The 22,439-nt window shown below is 34.7% G+C and overlaps 1 protein-coding gene across 5 annotated transcripts in view; it reads right to left on the bottom strand.

The window, feature by feature from the left end:
* crb (cell polarity complex component crumbs) overlaps positions 1-22,439 on the bottom strand; it is a 390,522-nt gene that overhangs the window by 31,321 nt on the left and 336,762 nt on the right. For all 5 annotated transcript variants that reach the window (XM_069839830.1, XM_069839829.1, XM_069839831.1 and 2 more), the window contains 7 exons: positions 21,099-21,314; positions 17,978-18,174; positions 16,168-16,400; positions 10,561-10,884; positions 7,190-7,359; positions 4,263-4,618; positions 658-845 (listed from right to left, as the gene is read on the bottom strand). In XM_069839830.1, coding sequence (XP_069695931.1) covers positions 658-845; positions 4,263-4,618; positions 7,190-7,359; positions 10,561-10,884; positions 16,168-16,400; positions 17,978-18,174; positions 21,099-21,314 — 1,684 coding nt within the window. The remainder of the gene's footprint in view (positions 1-657; positions 846-4,262; positions 4,619-7,189; positions 7,360-10,560; positions 10,885-16,167; positions 16,401-17,977; positions 18,175-21,098; positions 21,315-22,439) is intronic.

A 22,439-nucleotide genomic window follows, 5' to 3' on the forward strand; every position in this document is an offset into this window, starting at 1 on the left:
ATTTTAATCTTCGGCATGGCAGATGTCAAGCTTGTTGCCAACCTTTATCTAGGTATTCTTCAGCATATCAATAATGACATCATTTTGAATCGCAATGCGGATTCTGCACTTCAAATCATAGAGATCAACCACTGATGTTTCATACACTTGATCCTTTACGAATACTCATAAGAAAAAGTCCAAGGGTATTAGATTTGGTGACCTTGGTGGCCAAGCTATGATCTCGATCCTCTACCAATCCATTGTCTCGGAAAGTTGTCTTTAAAAAAACTACTCAAGCTTCCATATAGCTCTAGCTTCACAGAAATAAAAGTTTGTTATAATTTCTTCATTTCTTAATCTCCACGACAACCATTGTTACATAAATTGCAAGATCTGCACTACCAAACCTACGTACATTAAATTTATTTCTCTTTGGCGTAGATATTTAAGTTATAGCTGTTTTAAGAGGGACACAGTGTATTTCTACTACACTGTGACTATGAATTAAGACTTTGTAATATGGTATTATTAAGATTTCCATGTTCACATGTTCCATATTCTAGCTGTGAAGCAATGTACGAATACCATGGAATGTAAATAAATACAATACAATACAATGCTATTTGAAGTGCTATATAAATTACATTAACATTAAATGCATCTTACTCAACTTACTTTTTTCATTTGAGCATGTGGATCCATTCATGCATGGCAAGTCCTCACATGTGATGAGTTTGAAGTTCTCGCAAAGAGGGCCTGTGTACTTATCTGTGCAATTGCATTCAAATTTTCCCAATCCATTGATACACGTCCCACCATGCTGGCATGGATTAGACACACATTCATCAATGTCTGTATCACACCTGGAGAAGAAGTATATTTGTTCAGAGAAGTACGATTTCATAACTAAAAAATCTGATTCCTGAAATGCAGACTCTATTTTACAGAATGTGGAGAAGGCCGAAGTAAATAAACTTCAGGCTAGTACTTACTTACTTACTGGCTTTTAAGGAACCCGGAGGTTCATTGCCGCCCTCACATAAGCCCGCCATTGGACCCTATCCTGAGCAAGATTAATCCAGTCTCTATCATCATATCCCACCTCCCTCAAATCCATTTTAATATTATCCTTCCATCTACGTCTCGGCCTTCCCAAACGTCTTTTTCCCTCCGGCCTCCCAACTAACACTCTATATGCATTTCTGGATTCGCCCATACGTGCTACATGCCCTGCCCATCTCAAACGTCTGGATTTAATGTTCCTAATTATGTCAGGTGAAGAATACAATGCGTGCAGTTCTGTGTTGTGTAACTTTCTCCATTCTCCTGTAACTTCATCCCGCTTAGCCCCAAATATTTTCCTAAGAACCTTATTCTCAAACACCCTTAACCTATGTTCCTCTCTCAAAGTGAGAGTCCAAGTTTCACAACCATAAAGAACAACCAGTAATATAACTGTTTTATAAATTCTAACTTTCAGATTTTTTGACAGCAGACTGGATGATAAAAGCTTCTCAACCGAATAATAACAGGCATTTCCCATATTTATTCAGTGTTTAATTTCCTCCCGAATATCATTTATATTTGTTACTGTTACTCCAAGATATTTGAACTTCTCCACCTCTTCAAAAGATAAATTTCCAATTTTTATATTTCCATTTCGTACAATATTCTGGTCACGAGACATAATCATATACTTTGTCTTTTCGGGATTTACTTCCAAACCTATCTCTTTACTTGCTTCCAGTAAAATTCCCGTGTTTTCCCTAATTGTTTGTGGATTTTCTCCTAACATATTCACGTCATCCGCATAGACAAGCAGCTAATGTAACCCGTTCAATTCCAAGCCCTCTCTGTTATCCTGGACTTTCCTAATGGCATACTCTAGAGCAAAGTTAAAAAGTAAAGGTGATAGTGCATCTCCTTGCTTTAGTCCGCAGTGAATTGGAAACGCATCTGACAGAAACTGACCTATACGAACTCTGCTGTAAGTTTCACTGAGACACATTTTAATTAATCGAACTAGTTTCTTGGGAATACCAAATTCAATAAGAATATCATATAAAACTTCTCTCTTAACCGAGTCATATGCCTTTTTGAAACCTATGAATAACTGATGCACTGTACCCTTATACTCCCATTTTTTCTCCATTATCTGTCGAATACAAAATATCTGGTCAATAGTTGAAACTTCAGGCTAGTAAATAAAATAAATGTAAAAATCCTTCAAATAACTGTCTTATTTAACCTAAAGAATGATACAAATAAATTATATTAGGTCATTTATGCAATTAAAACGTGACAAGCACTTTCGCCAAATAGTGGCATCATCAGGTCTAAAAACATATCATAGTGATACTGTGAGCGTAAAAATAAGAATAGTGTGGAAAAACAATAAGATTTGATAAAATGTATAGTAAATGTAAATGTGAAAATGAAGAGTTAAAAACAGTATTACATGAAACAACTATACAAACACAAAATATTGGACTAATAATCACTTGAAAACGTGCAAAACTGTGGTTCAATATTGAATGTAAGTGATTAATAATCATACAAAGTCCAAATATTAAATGCCACGAAGCAAACATTAAATGGAAGACTTGAAGAACATGTGTGCAGCATGGATACATGAACTCACATAGTTAAATCAGGTAATGTTTTGCAGCAGCCATCACAACGCAAAATATGAGCAGCGTATTAAAAATAAAAATTGATTCCGTGGAAGAACCAGATGCTTCATAGTCGGTTGCATGATGTTGACTTATATTTTGCGTCGTGATGACTGCTGCAAAAGATTACCCGATTTAACTATGTCATTTCAAGTATCCATGCAACACATAACATGTTCTTCAAGGCTTCCATTTAATGTATGCTTCATGGCCTTTAATATTTGGACTTTGTATGGTTATTAATCATTTAAAACCAATACTGAACCACAGTTTTACACGTTTTCAAAGTGATTATTAGTCCAATATTTTGTGTTTGTACAATTGTTTCCTGTAATACTGTTTTTAACTCTCCACTTTCACATTTACATTTACTATGCATTTTATCAAATCTTATTGTTTTTCCACACTATTCTTGTCTTTATGTTCACAGTATCACTATGACATGTTTTTAGACCTGATGATGCCACTATTTGGTGAAAGAGCTTGTCACGTTTTAATTGCATAAAGGATCTAGTGTAATTTAATTGTATCATTCTTTAGGCTAAATAAGACAGTTATTTGAAGGATTTTTACATTTATTTTATTTACATACTAACTTGTCGGACCAAATGTATTTTAAATTCATGCTAGTAATTTACATAAATACACAGCTAGTCACACTAATATTATTTATGAAATTAGTTCGTGGTATAATTTATAGGAGGTAGCAGTTAACGTATATCTATACATTTTACTGGTACATTCTGACATTCTGAAAATGGCCTTCAAATCATTCAACATAGATTTAACATTGACAGAAAGAAATAAGCCATGTATTGTGGGTCCCTATCACCACGGCATGGCATGTCCTCAGGTTGCGTATAGAGGAGACAGCCTCCAGATATGGAGGGTAGCTGCGAATATATCGAATAAGCAGTCGTGGATAGCTGATAAGGGGTGGTCCTCCAGCTTGGGGGTTGGGCAAAGGGCTAACAACCCATCACCGTAAAAAACAGCTTGTTACGAAACCAAATGGGACTGATTCTCCGGTATGACCACAGCAAAGGAATAAGGTTATGAGATTTGGTAATGGGGAGGGCATGTAGCACGTATAGACGAATCCAGAAATGCATATAGGGTGTTAGTTGGGAGGCCAGAGGGAGTAAGACCTTTGGGGAGGCCGAGACGTAGATGGGAGGATAATATTAAAATGGATTTGAGGGAGGTAGGATATGAGGGTAGGGATTGGATTAATCTTGCTGAGGATTGGGACCGATAGCAGGCTTACGTGAGGGCAGCAATGAACATCAACCATTGATTCGCATCTAAGTTTTCTATAGAACTTTTTTATGTATTTTCCTGAGGAGTTCTAAACTCCGGGTTCCTTAAAAGCCATAAGTAAGTAAGTAAGTAAGAAATAACGAAAAATGAGAAATCTGAGATTGCCAGTGTTGATTTACATCAGTGGTAATTAATTTTGGACTTTGAAACTTCATTTTTAATAAACAAATCCTAAATATTCCTTAAATAAATTTATATTTTTTGCTAGATATAATTATTCATTATTGCACTCCATGAAGCTACATGTCAAGGACAACTAGTGTGAAAAATGTACAAATCAAAACTTACAGCCAACCTTCCCATCCTTCTTGACAGTCGCAGGTGTAGTTGGCAATACCATCCTTGCATGTAGCATTGTTTTGGCATTGATTCTGTTTGCATTCGTCGGTGTTGATGCCACAATTGTCTCCTTCGTAGCCTGCTGTGCAGTTACAGATATAGGATTCTGCAGGAGCTGCACAATGACCACTGTTAAGACATTCATTCTCGAAGCACAGATGACAGCCCCCATCCATGTCATAAGCTCTCTCCATCACTGTTAAAAGCTGAAATGAGTTTTGACCAGTGGAGTTGTCTGAACGCAATTGTTCCGATGTGAAGAATGGAAGCAGGAGATCGCCGATTCGAACCTCTCCCAAGCAACCCTGTAAAGAAATAGTCAATTGCACCAAATTTCATCGACAAGTGAAAAGAACAAAATACTATACCTATTTCATTGTCTGTAACTTGGTGAACAAAGGTAAAAAGCATTTCCTTTAAATATGAAAGCTAATGTAAGGTACAATATTAGAAAGAAATAAGTAGTCAGCAGACTGTATATATTTTATCATTGTAAGTAGAACCTCTATTATCCTTGGTAATGAAGGGGTTGGACTGAACGGTTAATCGAAAAAATCAGATAATCCGTATTATAAAAGATTTTCATAACTTAAGTGCATAATACTTTGCCCTACAATTTTGTGATTTCCTTCATGGTCTTGTGTTTAACATACTTTGTAGTGGATCAGGAATTCACTAAAAGTTCGGTTGTCAATGACGGCTTCTGAAAACCAAGAGTTGTTGGTTAACTGTCTGTGGAAATACAAGAATAGTAGAAGTCTCATGTTGGAGATTTAAATACTTTATACACCTTATTCTTATTTTTTATTAAATTGCTTTCAGTTGTACTCGCGTACTTTGAAGCAATATTAACCACAGTTCCTCATTTCTCAACCCTCTCAGATATTTGTAATTTGTTCTATAATTAACACAATACGTTTTCTTTTGACAATCGTGGAAGACATTTTGCATAGAAGTTATATTTACAGACACTCGAATAATAAGGATAAGGTCTGAATGGTACAAGGGTTTGTGAAAGTTTTTGGGGTAATTTCTTTCAAAGCAGGTAGTGACTATTTTACAAGTAACTATTTCTATTGCCGACAGCAAAGCATTCCTACTAAGTACGTATATACTGTGTCAGGGTAAAGGTACTTTTGGAAAACGAATAATTGGGGTCTATGATATATATTGTTATAAAAAAATTAACTCTGAAATGCTTACAAAAAATAACTGTTGGAAAATTGGATTCTGGAAGCAGTCTCTGTATCTGCTTGTATATAGTCTTTTTTATCTAAATTACTGAATATATTTTGTTCATAAGCAATGGTAACTACAAATTAATTGATTTGAGGAATATGCACATGAAATATAACAATTTTTACTCTAATAACAACAACATGGGATTTGTGATTATTTAAAATAGGCTTTAATGAATTCCTTCAAGAATTTTTACATAGACAAGAGATATAAAATCAAATGAAACAGTATTGACCTGTGTCCCCAGAAGTGTTTCAGAGAGTCAAAATCAGAGACCGGAACTTTTGCAGGATGCCTTTTTAAATGTGTTAAATCTATCTCCATTTTGAAAGTGAATCTGTACGAATTGTACCTTTGTGATTGAAACGTCACAGTTTTATGTTGCCCTTTTCTGCCTCTTTTAATATAAATGCCTAATTTACAAAATAAATACTTTTTGCCTTTATTTGATTATTTATCTATTATTTATTAATTTATTATTAAAAATTGCCTACAGGTATAATTTAATTAATTTCCATAACCGCTACAATGAAAGTGACTTCACTGAATGTATGTTATTGTCTTTCAGTCAGTTCATATTCTCTTTGCAGCAATGAGTGCTGTCATGCAAAAATGTATAACAGTAAGTTAAACGTTTTAATTATCACTTGTGTTTGTTTGACAAGGCAACAATGAGTGCGGGTCTAACGTTATTTTTCTTTCAGTTTTCATTGCGACATTGTTGTAGTTAGCTAAATATTTCATATCGCAACATATCAGTACAACCAAACACAAAAATGCACTTTCCAAGGCTACTGGGAAGAAGATTTCTTTGCTTCCAACAGTAATTGCAACATAGAGTCGAAAATCTCAATTTGCATTCAACTTATGTAAAGCTTTTCTTGCTGCCGAAATCCCTTTGTGGAAAATGCAAGGGTGTGGGTCTAGTGCAAGGTTTTTGTAATTGCCTTTTATTGCGTATTTTAGCTATTTATAATGCCTTTTTGCCTGCCTATTTTAGCTACTTATGATGCCTTTTTGCCTGCCTATTTTAATGATTCATAATGCCTAAACTTCCGGTCTCTGGTCATAATGTAACAACTCATTTCAGAAAATAAAGAAGATTTTAAAAGGCTCTATGCTTAAGATGCCACACTAGCAAGCTAATGGTTGAGGATTGGGCAGGATACTTAAAGTGTATTTGTCACCTGTTGAGAGTTACTGTGTACTGTAAATCGCAGAGTTAAAGAACTCCAACAATGGGAATGTTACAAACAAACAAACAATAAATAAATACAAATTTACAAATTCTATTTTAAAACAATTTCAGTGAAGTAGAGAGGGGGATTATTATTTCTGGCTGACATAAGTAATGCATGAACAGAGGGAAAATTCCTCTCGTTCTCCTCTACAAATCATAACAAGTTGATGTGTGCATCAACAATGTGCGAGTAAATTGTAGAGTGTTAGCAAAAATGTTTTATCTTAATTAAAGATAATAACACACCAAAAACGAAAGTTACATTTAACTCGAGTGTGTCCTTTCAAAAAACGAGGAGCAATACTGTCATTTTATAATCTGCTTTTTTAATCTTATAATTTTGTAGTATATTTTATCGTAGGATCTGGTATCACCACAGGTCATGTAAAGACAGTACCTTGAAGAATGCTCCTTCATGCGAGAATGAAGGTCCTAAAGTGGTGGCCGTGCCTGAACCTGGATAATCTACTGCATTCTCGCTGATGCCAGACCCAGTCACATCTGAGCCAGTTCCGTCCACTGTCACATAACTATGTTTGTTAGATACAGCGCCTATGTCTCCGAAACCTAAAACAATCACATTATGTAAGAACAGTTATTAAAACATGATCTTATACACTATTAACCGAAGATTAACTTTTAAGACTTGGTCTTCAATAAAAAAATAAGTAAAAATTTAGGACAATATAAGAAGGAAGTAAGTTACACATTGTAACCGTAAACTGGGGTAAACTTGACCACTGGGGTAAATTTGACCATAAAAAAATTTAAATCATGATATCAGATGCACTGAATATATTTTTAAAGTTCATTATTTTTTCTCCATTTCTTAACTACTTAATAATTCTAGTCACAATTAGGGCTGATATTATTATTTAAATTTTTCTTTTTTTGTGGCCAAGTTTACCCCAGTTTACAATAAGTGAAGGTTTGTTAAATTTACAAATTTACATAAGTGGACACTATATACTGTGAAGGTCATGACATAGAATCTACACCAAAAATTAGACATGACCTTTCTCGTATGTAGTCTGCAGTGCTATCTCGTAAATATTGCTTTTGCTAATATTAGTGAGAAGTCAAGTGAACATATGTATTACGAGCAAGAAGTTGTTATACTGTATAAAGAGTATATATATATATATATATATATATATATATATATATATATATATATATATAATAATGTAGTAAAAAATATGGAAATAGCCCAAGAAAATGATTGAACATACTGTAATTATTAAAAATAATGAAATTAATTTACTAACATATTTTCTTCTAAATTCATTATACAGGGCTTTCATTTCAAAAGTTCCCAGTCTAAATAACTAATTATTTAAATTGAATTCAATTAAAAAAAACACATCAATTTAGATATTGAAGGGAAAGTCTGGAACCATACTCAATTGCATTTTAGATTTCACAGCCCACTCCCCAGCCACCCCACTTTCAAATTTCAAATAGCACTCCTATATTTTTATACTTAAATATGAAAGATCATTCAATTGTTTTAAACACCTCATTCATTTATTTCACATCTTTTCATCATTTTTCTTATAATGATTAAAATTATAGGTACTGAAAGTAGTTTTGAAAATATCTCCTTGAGATAATTTTCCTTTCTCCTGAAACATGAAATACAGTTTTGTTGATTACATTCTTATTCTGGGAAGATCTTCAATTAAAAAATTTTCACTGGATATTCCAAAATGCATGTTGTTTCAAAGCTGTCCTAAGGTTACAATGTTGTGTGGCATAACATTCAACCGTTTGTTCTTCGAAACACCATAAATGTAGAATGGTACCTAGTCATGCTGGAAAATGAAATTTGACATATTGTCTTCACCTGGGATAATATGAATGACCCCATTTTCACGCAAAATGGTGCCCTCCCTCATTTTGCACTTGATGTCCGTGCCTGGCTTGATCAACTTTTCCAGGACGTTGGTTGAGTCTTTGTGGTCCGTACAAGTGATCAGTACAAAGTTCCGACCTCACTCCATATGCTGTGGAGATGGGCAAAGGAAGAGGTTTACCTTATCAAACCAAGAACTTTGGATGAACTGGAGGATCGCATTCGCCATGTCCTCACTAACATATCACAACAGTTCCTGCTGAAGTCAGTCAAGGCTATCCCCAAGAGATTAGAAACACTGGTGGAAAATGCCGGTGCATATGTGGAGTTTCACTCTCCACAACAGAACTTGTTTCATTACAATAGAGAAATTATTAAAAAAGTTATTACCGATTTCTAATAGGGAGCTACTTTCCACCCACTCTGTACTGTATAAGGTTACCATTGTGGTGTAGTTCATGCTGCAGGGATTTTTATGTTATACTGGTGGCTATATTGTGTTTTTTTATTTGTGAACGCACCCCCATTTCTCCCTCTCTGATTGGAGAAAGAAGAGAGGGGTGCGCTGTCTGCTGGAGAAGCCACTAGCTGCCTCGAGAGACGGAGCTCAGTCGGCAGGAAGAGAGAGAGAGACGAACACTGGTCTGGGACCTTTACGGAGTGACTCGTCGCTTCCCTGCAGTTCACCAGCATCATCGGGCCTGGGAGTGCCCACCTGGTTGGAAGGGAACAACTCCGATTATGCGGAGGACGTATCACTGATAGAACGTCGGTCTGCTGTTACATTTGCATAGACCCGGTGACTATTTGTTTCATCGCAAACAGAGCATTGGTCAGCTCTGTTATTTGTTACACTCTGGACAGCGGAGAATGGTCATCATCGCTACGTTATAGTGAAGTTTCTCCAAGTCCAAGATTGTATCAACGGTAATAGTTCCGTGTGTCTGCGACGATGTATGTTACGCGGATCAGCGTTGGTGTCAGCTAAAGGTTGGAGTATTGAACTTTATTGTATTTATCAGTGCTCGTACCCTATGCGGATACTGTTTGTTTCCTGCAGGGTTTTCTATCACTCCTAGTGTATATCATTGTTATTGTTATTTCCCACTTCACGTTAAACATTAGTTTTCTCTCTCTGAGGATCTCACGTCATTATTAAATTTTATAATATTTGTAATTCCATTCTAATACTCTCTACTCTGTTTGTTTGTTTATTAAATTGTTACATTGATGGTGGCTTTTTCTTATAAGTATTATTGTCAGAGGTAACCAAAAACCATTTTCCTTCCTGGGTTGTCCCCAGGCATGCCGACACGACACATCCATCCCAAAAAATTTATTTTGTTTAGTTTATGTTTTATTACATAGTATGAATAAGACGAAAGCTCCTTTGCATACTGTAGTTTTAATGAAATTTTCATACCTACATTTTTCATATAAAGGATCAACAAATTTAAATAATTTGAGATGGAGACAATTCATACCTTTTTGACTTATGAGACACGTGTGAGATCAGTATTTGTTTCAAACTGCATTACACTACACAATGAAATGAAAGGTGAGAAGCTGCAATCCCCGTCATGAGTTTCGGATAACAATGTTAATTGTATAAGTGTTTTATCCTTTAAATAATGTAGCAAGAGAAGAATAACTTTCTATTAGTGTCATTTTTTAATTATTTTGCATGCTAAGAGGTTATTTGTAATTTTTATAATTTAAATTTTTAAATGGGCCCCATGTTACATCCTATTCCATTTTCAAGTTAATTTTTCTAAATCATTATTGATTCTCTTTAAATTATTGCCACCAACCTTTCTATATTTACTCATATTAGTTACATACCGTCCTCATGTTTAAAGCCACTTCAAGCACTGCATTGTATGTCCCATTTAATTTGAAGAACATTGACTTACCAATATCATGTACATTGCTCCTTCCTCCAAGTATGACTTTGCCATGCATTACAAGTTTGTGCCACATGTCAAGAGAGAAGTTGTCAGCAGAGAAGCTTTGTGCAGAATCGTCACTGTCAGGACTGAACTTTCCCATAATACCAGTTCTGTCCATCTTTATGACAACTGTCGTCCAGTTACCATCAGGATTATCTTTCTTAAACCTGGAGACATGACTGTAGGGCATTGTTTCGAACTTCCATGCCACAGTGATCTGATCATTGTATACAGACACAGAGAAGTACTCAGCAATTGTGTCTGACAAAACGTAGAGCATGGTGCCACCTGAAACAAATATTCCGACCATTTCAGTCAAGAAACACCTAAAGATACCTTATGTGTGAAAATAAAATGTTTAAGATATGTAGCAGGTTGTATGTTAAGGTTAAGAGAAGTGAAAAGAAATGATGAAGCAATAAGAAATTTCAATAGCAAAGAAAATGTAATGACAAAATAGAACATATACCTAACACATTAGTTTTTGGGCTCATGATCAGTGTCCATAACATGATCCCTCTAGAAATATTAAATCAACTAAAATGATTTAAAATTTCAGATGCAACGATTGATGCCATAGGATCTCATGTGTTAAAATCATCCTTAGCTATAATTAGCAATCATTTATATTCAAGAAACTTTTATTGTAAATGATTTCCTATGTTTTTACATTATTTATCTTATAATGTTTTTTTTTTTTTTTTTTTAATTATTGTTCTCTTTTATTTTGTCACTCACAAAATTCTTTAATCATTGTTCATTGTGAATGGACTAGTAGGCCGATCTGTGAACCCTTATTTAGAGCGGCTTTTGTTATCAATAAACAAATGCTCGTCAGTGCTCAATATTTTATATGAAAATTAGGATAACATAAATATCACTAAGAAAACTATTAAATGGAACACACAACTTCATTCACTTCAAAGGAACAAAAGAAGCAATAACCACTAACAACTCTCCAAAGAATTCATCAGTTGTAGAAAGCCAAAAGATTACGAAAACCCACAAAAATTAGAAAATAAATTATGTCTATGCAATGGATTCAACCCCAAGTACGTTTAATAAAAACGAAATGACAGATATCCTAGCAGAAGGGAAACTATAATCGACCAACAAGAAAACAATATAGCAGCAAGAATATAAATAAAATAGAGGAAATAGAATTAACAATATGTAGACAGAAAATTCCTTGGGGGAAAAAAAAACATAGGAACGAATACAAATTATGGATCAATATTAAAGCTGATAATGAAGTGTTTCAAACTTTACCACGAAACGAAGCAGCAGCAAAATTTAGAATCTACTCTCGAGACGATGGTCGAAGGTTCTTAAACAAACTTTTTTTGCCAAGGCCCAAAGTTAATTAGGCAATCGACTTGCAGGATCCAAAGGTCTATTTTAAATTAAACAGTGCTACTGTAACACGGTATAAATAAGTGCGGAAATTAATTATTGTTATACAGAGACAAACATTATTATGTTTTCATTACTGTTCGTAAAAATTTAGTTCTGAAAAGGTTTACAATCTAAAAATGAGGTACCTTAACATTTTTTAACAAGGCGAAAATTGGAAGAACCATGTCAATAGAATGAACAACGAAAGAATCCCGAAAGCTATCCATAGATATAGACCTCGAGGGAGGAGATCAATTACTGTATTAATGGATGTTGTGATAAAAGATGTATTGAGTTCGTAAAAGACCACAGAGCTAATACATGATTGGCGGAAGATGATGAAGTTACAGCAACCCATGTTTGCGATAGTTTATTCGGAATATTAAACACTAGCAACTACAATGATAAGAATTCTACAATGAATACAGAACACTTAAAACATCTTTCACTTAAAAAAGAACATCATAAGTCAAGAACCCAAACAAGTCTATATGGGAAGGCAAGAAGAATAATGTAAAAACCAATCCAACCCAAAACCAATGCATCAACTAGATAGCTAGCTAATTAACAAAAACAAAAAAAGAGTCTTTATGGAGGAGGGACCCAAAGGCTTACACTGCAGCCTGAGGTTTGTGCTTTCCACACCTGTTCTGTGAATGATACTTGTAGCTGAACGGTCATGCTCTTGTACAAGTACAGCACGCAGACAATGAACTTTACCCAAGCTATGGTATAAGTGATGATGATATGAGAATTAATGATGGCGAAATGATTCCAAGGTCCGACGCCGAAAATTATCCAGCAATTCTGCTTCAATTGGTTTAGGGAAAACCCCGGAAAAAACTCCAAAAAAATAAATTGTCTCAACCTGGATTTGAACCTGGACCCACCCGTTTCATGATTAGACGTGTTAATCGTTACTCCACAGCAGTGGACAACAAAAACCCTCAGTATGGCTTCTTTCAGAAGGGAAGCAAAAACCAGAAGCCCCAAATTGTACAGTTGCCACACTGTACTTAAAAGAAATCTGACGTTGAGAAAATTATCAGCTAGTTGTTTCCTGCCCCACTATATCCAGTGCTTTGTGAACATATTTCTCTGTCAACAAATACCTCAACTGAGACTGCAAATGCCTCTGTATCTTGAAACTGTAGTGGACTCTGATGGACAAAACAGAAAACAACGAAGAAAAAATGTGAATTAATAAGTTTCCAATAACTGCAAAATTTAAGGGACCTAAAAGAAAATAACTATAAATTATTTAGATTTAGAATGCATATACAATATTAATAAGAATTGCATATGTCGGAATAATAATCAAACGGAGAACTCACTGATGTTTTTTTTGAACAAAGGAAACAGTTTGTAATGAAAATTTTCGAAACACAGGGGGCAGAACAGAAAAGGGATATAAGGGAGTAGAGGATAAGAAAAATAAGAAAATAGAAGAGATGGAGAAAGAAAGAAAAGAGACAAAGAAAGAGGAGGAGGGACAAGAGAAGACATATGAAGAGTTCGCGGGAAAAACGATGAATGTCACATTTCTGTTAAGGATTAGATAATGATCTAATTGAGTCTATAACTGAAAGATATAGTGCTGTTTCTATAGAAAATAAAGGAAAGGATTACTGTATTACTGTGATAATTCTCCTTTTTACCATTTTTCATAAGAACAACATTAAATTTCGTAGTGAACCATTGAATTAGATAATGACATCAACCTTAAGAAAACTGTGACATTCATCGTTTTTCCTGCGAACTCTTCATATGCTTTACTTACACACAGCAACTAAGGTACCGTAATCTTCATTGACAAACTTCGTTTCCAGATTAACCATATATTTTACTTTATTCCACAACATCAGGATAAATATGTTCATAAATTATTACGGTTGATGGTAATAGATCGACTGTTGATCAGATATTTTGTATTCGACAGATATTGGAGAAAAAATGGGATTAAGAGGGTACAGTACATCAGTTATTCATAGATTTCAAAAAGGTATATGACTCGGTTAAGAGAGAAGTTTTATATAATATTCTTATTGAATTTGGTATTCCCAAGAAACAAGTTCGATTAATTAAAATGTGTCTCAATGAAACTTACAGCAGTGTCCGTATAGGCCAATTTCTATCTGATGCTTTTCCAATTCACTGTGGGCTAAAGCTAGGAGATGCACTGTCACCTTTACTTTTTAACTTCGCTCTAGAATATGCCTTTAGGAAAGTTCAGGATAACAGACAGAGTTTGGAATTGAACAGATTACATCAGCTTCTTGTTTATGCGGATGACGTGACTATGTTAGGAGAAAATCACAAATGATTAGGGAAAACAGAAATTTTACTTGAAGCAAGTAAAGTGATAGGTTTGGAAGTAAATCCCAAAAAGACAAAGTATATGATTATGTCTCGTGACCAGAATATTGTACTTACTTACTTACTTACTTACAAATGGCTTTTAAGGAACCCGAAGGTTCATTGCCGCCCTCACATAAGCCCGACAGCGGTCCCTATCCTGTGCAAGATTAATCCAGTCTCTGCCATCATACCCCACCTCCCTCAAATCCATTTTAATATTATCCTCCCATCTACGTCTCGGCCTCCCTAAAGGTCTTTTTCCCTCCGGTCTCCCAACTAACACTCTATATGCATTTCTGGATTCGCCCATACGTGCCTCATGCCCTGCCCATCTCAAACGTCTGGATTTAATGTTCCTAATTATGTCAGGTGAAGAATACAATGCGTACAGTTCTGTGTTGTGTAACTTTCTCCATTCTCCTGTAACTTCATCCCGCTTAGCCCCAAATATTTTCCTAAGCACCTTATTCTCAAACACCCTGAACCTATGTTCCTCTCTCAGAGTGAGAGTCCAAGTTTCACAACCATACAGAAGAACCAGTAATATAACTGTTTTATAAATTCTAACTTTCAGATTTTTGGACAGCAGACTGGATGATAAGAGCTTCTCAACCGAATAATAACACACATTTCCCATATTTATTCTGCGTTTAATTTCCTCCCGAGTGTCATTTATATTTGTTACTGTTGCTCCAAGATATTTGAATTTTTCCACCTCTTCGAAGGATAAATCTCCAATTTTTATATTTCCATTTCGTACAATATTCTGGTCACGAGACATAATCATATACTTTGTCTTTTCGGGATTTACTTCCAAACCGATCGCTCTACTTGCTTCAAGTAAAATTTCCGTGTTTTCCCTAATCGTTTGTGTATTTTCTCCTAACATATTCACGTCATCCGCATAGACAAGAAGCTGATGTAACCCGTTCAATTCCAAACCCTGCCTGTTATCCTGAACTTTCCTAATGGCATATTCTAGCGCGAAGTTAAAAAGTAAAGGTGATAGTGCATCTCCCTGCTTTAGCCCGCAGTGAATTGGAAAAGCATCAGATAGAAACTGACCTATACGGACAGAATATTGTACGAAATATAAAAATTGAAGATTTATCCTTCAAAGAGGTGGAAAAAATTATATATATCTTGGAGCAACAGTTACAAATATACATGGCACTTGGGAGGAAATTAAACGCATCTAGTCTACTGTCAAAAAATCTGAAAGTTAGAATTTACAAAACAGTTATATTACCGGTTGTTTTGTATGGTTGTGAAACTTGGACTCTCACTTCGAGAGAGGAACAGAGATTAAGGGTGTTTGAGAATAAGGTTCTTAGAAAAATATTTGGGGCTGAGAGGGATGAAGTTACAGCAGAACGGAGAAAGTTACACAATACAGAACTGCATTGCATTATATTCTTTACCTGACATAATTAGGAATATTACATCCAGATGTTTGAGATGGACAGGGCATGTAGCACATATGAGTGAATCTAGAAATGCATATAGAGCGCTAGTTGGGAGGCCGGAGGGAAAAAGACCTTTGGGGAGGTCGAGACGTAGATGGGAAGATAATATTAAAATGGATTTGAGGGAGATGGGATATAATGATAGAGACTGGATGAATTTTGCACAGGATAGGATTGGTGGCGGGCTCATGTGAGGGTGGCAATGAACCTCCGGGTTCTTTAAAAGTCATTTGTAAGTAAGTAAGTAAGTAAGTAAGTATTACATGTAACATTATTCTACCATTGTAAAATAATAATAAAAAAACATGGCAGATAACTTAATAAAATCAGTCTGGAACATGTTCCGACATACCTGTTTGACTGCGATATGTTATGTTGATGGAATCCAGATCGTCTGGCTTAAAACTTCCTGCCACATTGAGTACATAGGTTAGCGATGTATTGTGTCCATCAAAGGTGGCATTAGCAAGACACTCATAACCATTATCCAAGTTTTTACAGGTGCTTCCTGGCGGACAGTTCTGAAGCTGGCAGAATTCCATCTCTTGACACATCTTACCCTTATATCCACGTGGACAACTACAACTGCAACATTAACACCAGCTGGATTCAGAGACAGTGGAATTTTCATATGGCAGATCTAAAACTTACATTACATAATTGATCAGAAGGGTTTACCAGAGGCCCATTGAACCAATCACATGATTAGATTTCATGGATAAATGTTTTGTTGTATCTGCCATTGATCGTCAGATATGTGACTGCATCATAATAGCAATAAAACTTGTCTTATCTATATTCTTATTCGAGGACCTCTCCATCCTCTATTGAACATTGTGTATTCCATCTACTCAAATTTATTATTCATAATGAATGGAGAAAAGTGGAATGTGACAAGAGAAACGGAAGTATCCCGAGAAAACCTCTCCAACACAGTTTTTGTCCACCAAAATTTGAATTTGGATCTTCTGTGCGGAGAGCTGTCAACTACTACTATAAATTATTTGTAACAATTCTAAATTGATTCAATTTCAAATAGCTTCTCAACAGTTATATAAAATTTATTCATATCAAGTAATACAACTAAAGTAACAGCCTTTGAAGGTAAGCAACTGGTCAGATCAAAAATTGATAAAACCAATAATAAAAATATGCTAATGTACAACTTTCATAAAAACTATAAAACTGTAACCCAATTTTATTCATTTGCTGTTTCTTTCTGATTAAAGATAATCTGATAATTTATTTTTCTTACATTTAACACATTTTAATTATTCTCTTTGAATGAGGTGCTCTCTGCTGCCAGTTCTTGCCACGATTTCAACAAAATTCACAAAAAAATATTAGAAATACGTTTACATGTATGTCGACCTATATAAAATTTATTTTGTGATAGACACTAACTGCATCATCTTGTCAGTTTATTCTATGTAATGTAAAAAGTCACAAAGAAAATCAGCAGCCAATCCTTAAAACAGATTGCTATCATCTGTTTTTCATGAAGACTCATTTTTTATTAAAATTATTATATTTCATATGCATCTATCAGGGAAAAATTGATGTATGCACACAGACATGCAAAAAGAAGCTTCCATATTATTTTTTCGGTACAGTATCAAAACTTCTATGTCCGTAGAAATTTCGAGATAGACTTTTGCAACATTATAATTCTTTCTCTTATGCTTCGTATAATAGAATGCAAAAGGATGAAATACATCTCCTGTCATATACAGTCATTCTCTTACAAAACGGTACTGTATTTAAATATTGCAAGTCATGACTCCTTATGATGCATGCAGTACATGATCGATCAACTGACTCACTGACCGACATATCTAAGAACCAGCCAATATTGGACATATTAAAGTAACACAATTCTCGAAAAGAGCCTTTATATCTTCCCCAAGATTCCTACTTTTAGGTGCAGATGACTCTGCTGGCTACTTCCTTAAGATATTTCCTGGTGTCTAAAAAGGAATGGTGTGAAAACTGATTTTTAAAGGTTTTATCAAATCTGTTAGTAACCAAACATATATTAAAGAAAAAGAGGAAGAGAATAACAAAAGAAGAACAAGAAACATTGAACTAAAGAGACAAAAATGTGTAACTCTGGTAATAGGAACAGTATTACGAAAATTAAGATGATATTTCATGGTTTATACCTGAAATCATTCCATGTAATGACGCAGGTACCACTGTGTTCACATGGGTCATCTCTGCATGAGTTGTCGGACACCACACCCTTCAGCACAAGTTCTTTATCGAATTCGACATCCCCAAAGGCAGGAGGGATTTCTAAATTGTTATCTTTCTCTTGTGGAAAGAACTCCACCACCATGATTTGCGTTCCATTTTTGATCTGAAAATAATAATTAGATGATGGAATAAGAACACTACATCAATGTTTTGCAAAACTATATGGTTTCTTCAAGTAGCAGCAGAAATATAAACTATTTTGGCATTGATATTCATTAAATGAATTTAAACTTCTACAATAGGCTTGATTCGGTATGGACTAGTGTTAGGAGATTTTATTATTTCCATAAAATTTACTCTGTCACACGTTAAAAGTGTTAAAATTGTTAAAAAGGTATTTACCTTCGACAGACGGCCCGTTTCGACGCTATTTGTCGTCGTCTTCAGTGTCTCTTGAACCACTGCTGATTTTGGCTCTGCGATGTGCAGTTGTCGATGGTAGGGGTGTGACAGAGTAAATTTTATGTTTTTAACAAAGTGTTAACGAGAACTTTAATCAATGAATTTATTATTTCTTTCAATTGAAAGAAATTTAACCTGACTCTGATCAAATACAAATATATATTACATAACTCTTACATTTTTTGCTATTTTCTTTCTTAAATAAAGCTGTTACTTAGGTTTCCTTCCAATTTGCTGGAATATTGTAATGTTTCCAGCAGGAAATAGATGAATGAGTGAATGAATGAATGAATGAATTAATTAATTAATAGATAAGTAAATAAACAAGGAAATAAAATAAGTAAATGATAATAAATAAATAAAGTCAATTTCATGTAGAATACGTCCGTAATATCATATGATTAGTAGCTTTGCAGTTCTGGTTTTTTTGTTAACATCTTGTAATTCGGTCATCACTACTGGATCAACTACTTGCCCTCCTTTACCTTTCACATTATCTTCATTAATCATTAGTTTATTACTTCACACTATATATCTGTATTATTAAGCCAAAATCCAACAAACAATTCATTCTGAGATTTCGTATTATTCAGCAGCACATACTAAACTACAAAGCTATCAACATTTCAGATATAAGTGTCAATAATATTACAGACGTTTACTGGATATTAGAAAACAAATGGAGAAAACTGGGCATCTGATTTTAGGAGAGAAAATTAAAAAAAAATATATATATATATATATATATATATATATATATATATATATATATATATATATCAAATAGTGTGTGCGTTCGCGCGACACACACACACAACACACACAAAAAAAACACACACGCACGCACGCACGCACGCGCGCGCGGTATTTATAATATACCTCCATATTGTCATGTTTTTCATTACTTATATTGTTTTCGATATTTCATGATCTTATGGACTAATATTTCTCTTTCATGAATGTCACTGCCTAACCTAAAAATGTATGTTTCTCATGAACCTCGGCCATGGCAGAGTGGTTAGCCTCTCTGCCTTTCAGCATGGCAACCCGAATTCAATTCCCATCTGTGTTACGAAGGAATTAAATTTGTGATGGAAAAAGCTGTCGCGAAGGTTTTTTTCTCCTGATGCTCCCATTTCCCCTCATCATCATCATCATCATCATCATCATCATCATCATACCACCATACTCCATAATCAACCTCACTCTGCAAGGTCCCTAGCCAGCCCTCCAGAAGAAATGAAAAATGGCTGAAAGTTGTACGCATTTGTGTTTAATAAAGACTATTAAATATGTTTCCCACGATTTTTTTACCAAGATTGCTGACTAAGTACTTTCGTGTAATTTCATTTTTCTTTATACATCTCGTTAAATTGATGGGAGACATGCCCATGTACTATGTCAGTTTTGCTTAAACTAATACAGAAAATTCTGTTGATATATGTTTTTTTTTTCATCCAGGGCAATGTATTTGAATGCAATGAAGATAAATGATTTCTTGAATTTGTGCCCTGAATTTGTGCTAATTAAAGCAAAACCGACATAAGTGTATGGATGCGTCTCCTATCAATGTTCGTATATTTATTTAAATTATTAATTTGAAAGTGAAAAGGGATTTTCAGACCAAAATAATTTATTTCAAGAAATATCTGGGATGTTCAATCAAAGTTTGATGAATAACTTACATTAAAACACCGTAAGACTTAAGGAATTACTATTGGTAATCGATGTCTTAGAGCATTAGATAGAATCATAAGAGCCAGATATATCTCAAGAAAGGTTAAAGTGAGAATTTATAAGACTATCATTAAACCTATGGTTACTTTTGGAAGTGAAACTTGGACCCTACCTGAACGAGCAATAACTATCTTAAACACTTGGGAAAGGAAAATTTTAAGAAAAATTTATGGTCCTGTTTATGATAAGGGAGTTTGGAGAATCAGGACTAATTCTGAATTACAAGTATTATACAAGGATACAAACATTGTCACTGACATAAAAATCAGAAGGATGGAGTGGCTGGCCACATTATCAGGATGGACAATAACAGAATTCCTAAAATACTACTAGATGTGAAACCAAGTGGTAAAAGAAGAGTTGGTAGACCCAAATTACGATAGCTGGATGATGTCCAAGATGATCTTGTCAAGGCAGGAATTAGGAGATGGAGGCAGAGAGCGTTGGATAGAAAGAATTGGGCGAAGATTCTTAAGGAGGTCAAGGCTAAACTAAAAGGGCTGTAGGACCACAGATGATGATGATGATGATGATGATGATGATGATGATGATGATGAGGATGATGATGAAGAAGACTTAAGGAAACAATTCTAACACTACTGTGTGGAAACGATTGGATTAGATCACAAAAGATATGACGACACCCAGGAACTAGAAACTATCTCCATTCTCGACAAAATTAGTAAGTATAAATGACTAGAAAAACTTATGAAATGTTTAACATGCAATATAAATTTGTTCACTGAAATGGATCTTCTGGTCTATCATTTGTGGATGATGACCATTGTTATTGTTATTATTATTAATTTAAAAATCAACCTATGTGAATATCTGGCAAAATAAATGCTACCAATCAATAGGGATTATAATGTAGACTACTGATATTACCTGTACATCTTGTATGATGCCTTTGAAGTTGACGGAATTCCTCATTATTTCAGGTTGATTCAGAATTGCTTCAACTTGGCGTACTGAACGTCCCATTTGGGGCATACCTCCCAGGTATAAAATATGCACATTCAGCGATCCTGTTGCACTAATAGTCTTGCGGAAGTATTCTGTACCATTTATCTTCACCCAGAACAAGGTCATGTTGCGGACAACCTAGCAGGCAAATTAAAAAGAAACAGTTAACATGCAGATATTTGATTCTACTGAGTAATCAGTAATGCTGAATTTATATGCATGTATAATATTCTGGAAAGTGATATTCTTTCAGACCAACCTAATTACATTTTAAGAAATATTGGGAAAATTGAAGGGTTCAGAACCATAGTGGGCCAAGCGCCATTTACTAAAACCGTAGAAAACAAGGGTTAAAATGAAGTTATTACCATAATTCAATGGAAACATATAGCAATTAATATAAAGTATACACATTAAAACTAAATGATATGTCAATCATCATTAAACTATGGTATTCACTTAACTTTAACCCTTGCTTTCTCCATTTTTAATAAATGGTGCTTGGTCCACTATGGCTCTGAACCATTCAATTGTGCTGTTGTTAATGATTTCACATGCATTCATATTTTTGTGGAAAAATATTATGCACGCATATTTTCATATTTTACAAGAAAATGCATTCTTTCATTGACATGTTCTCTTCAAAGCTTCGACAGATTAAAAAGTAGCCTTGTGTTTACAGTAATGACCATTGGAAGAAAAATCATGTGAACACATCTAAGTTTAATGTGTTCCTTACTTACTTACTGCTTTTAAGGAACCCAGAGGTTCATTGCCGCCCTCACATAAACCCGCCATTGGTCCCTATCCTGAGCAAGGTTTAATGTGTTCCTAGATCCAATAAATCAGTCCATCAATTTCTCGCAATTTTGAGTCTGCTATCGACTACACTAATTTCATGGGAAGCATCAAAATTACCAGCAGAAAATATTCTTTCCAAATTAAGTGAAATACAAAGTCAAAAGTCATTTGGAAGCAATGTCTCTTGGTATAAATATTTTCTTAGGATTTCATTCCTATAAAGAATAATCTAATCATCAAAGTGCATGTTTTATAAATATACCACTAACCCTATACTCAGTACTATGAAGCTACTCAGTTATTGAGGAACGGGATGCAGGGTTGTATTCCCCCTTGACCCATACCAGATACAGTACCATCAAAATGGGAAACCCGAACACAAGATGATTTTCGAGAAGAAAATAACATGGCCAACATCTTCGCCACCATAACTCTACTGTATGTGCAGCGAGAACGAAACTG

Source organism: Periplaneta americana, chromosome 11 (assembly GCF_040183065.1).
Source record: "Periplaneta americana isolate PAMFEO1 chromosome 11, P.americana_PAMFEO1_priV1, whole genome shotgun sequence".
NCBI lineage: Eukaryota > Metazoa > Arthropoda > Insecta > Blattodea > Blattidae > Periplaneta > Periplaneta americana.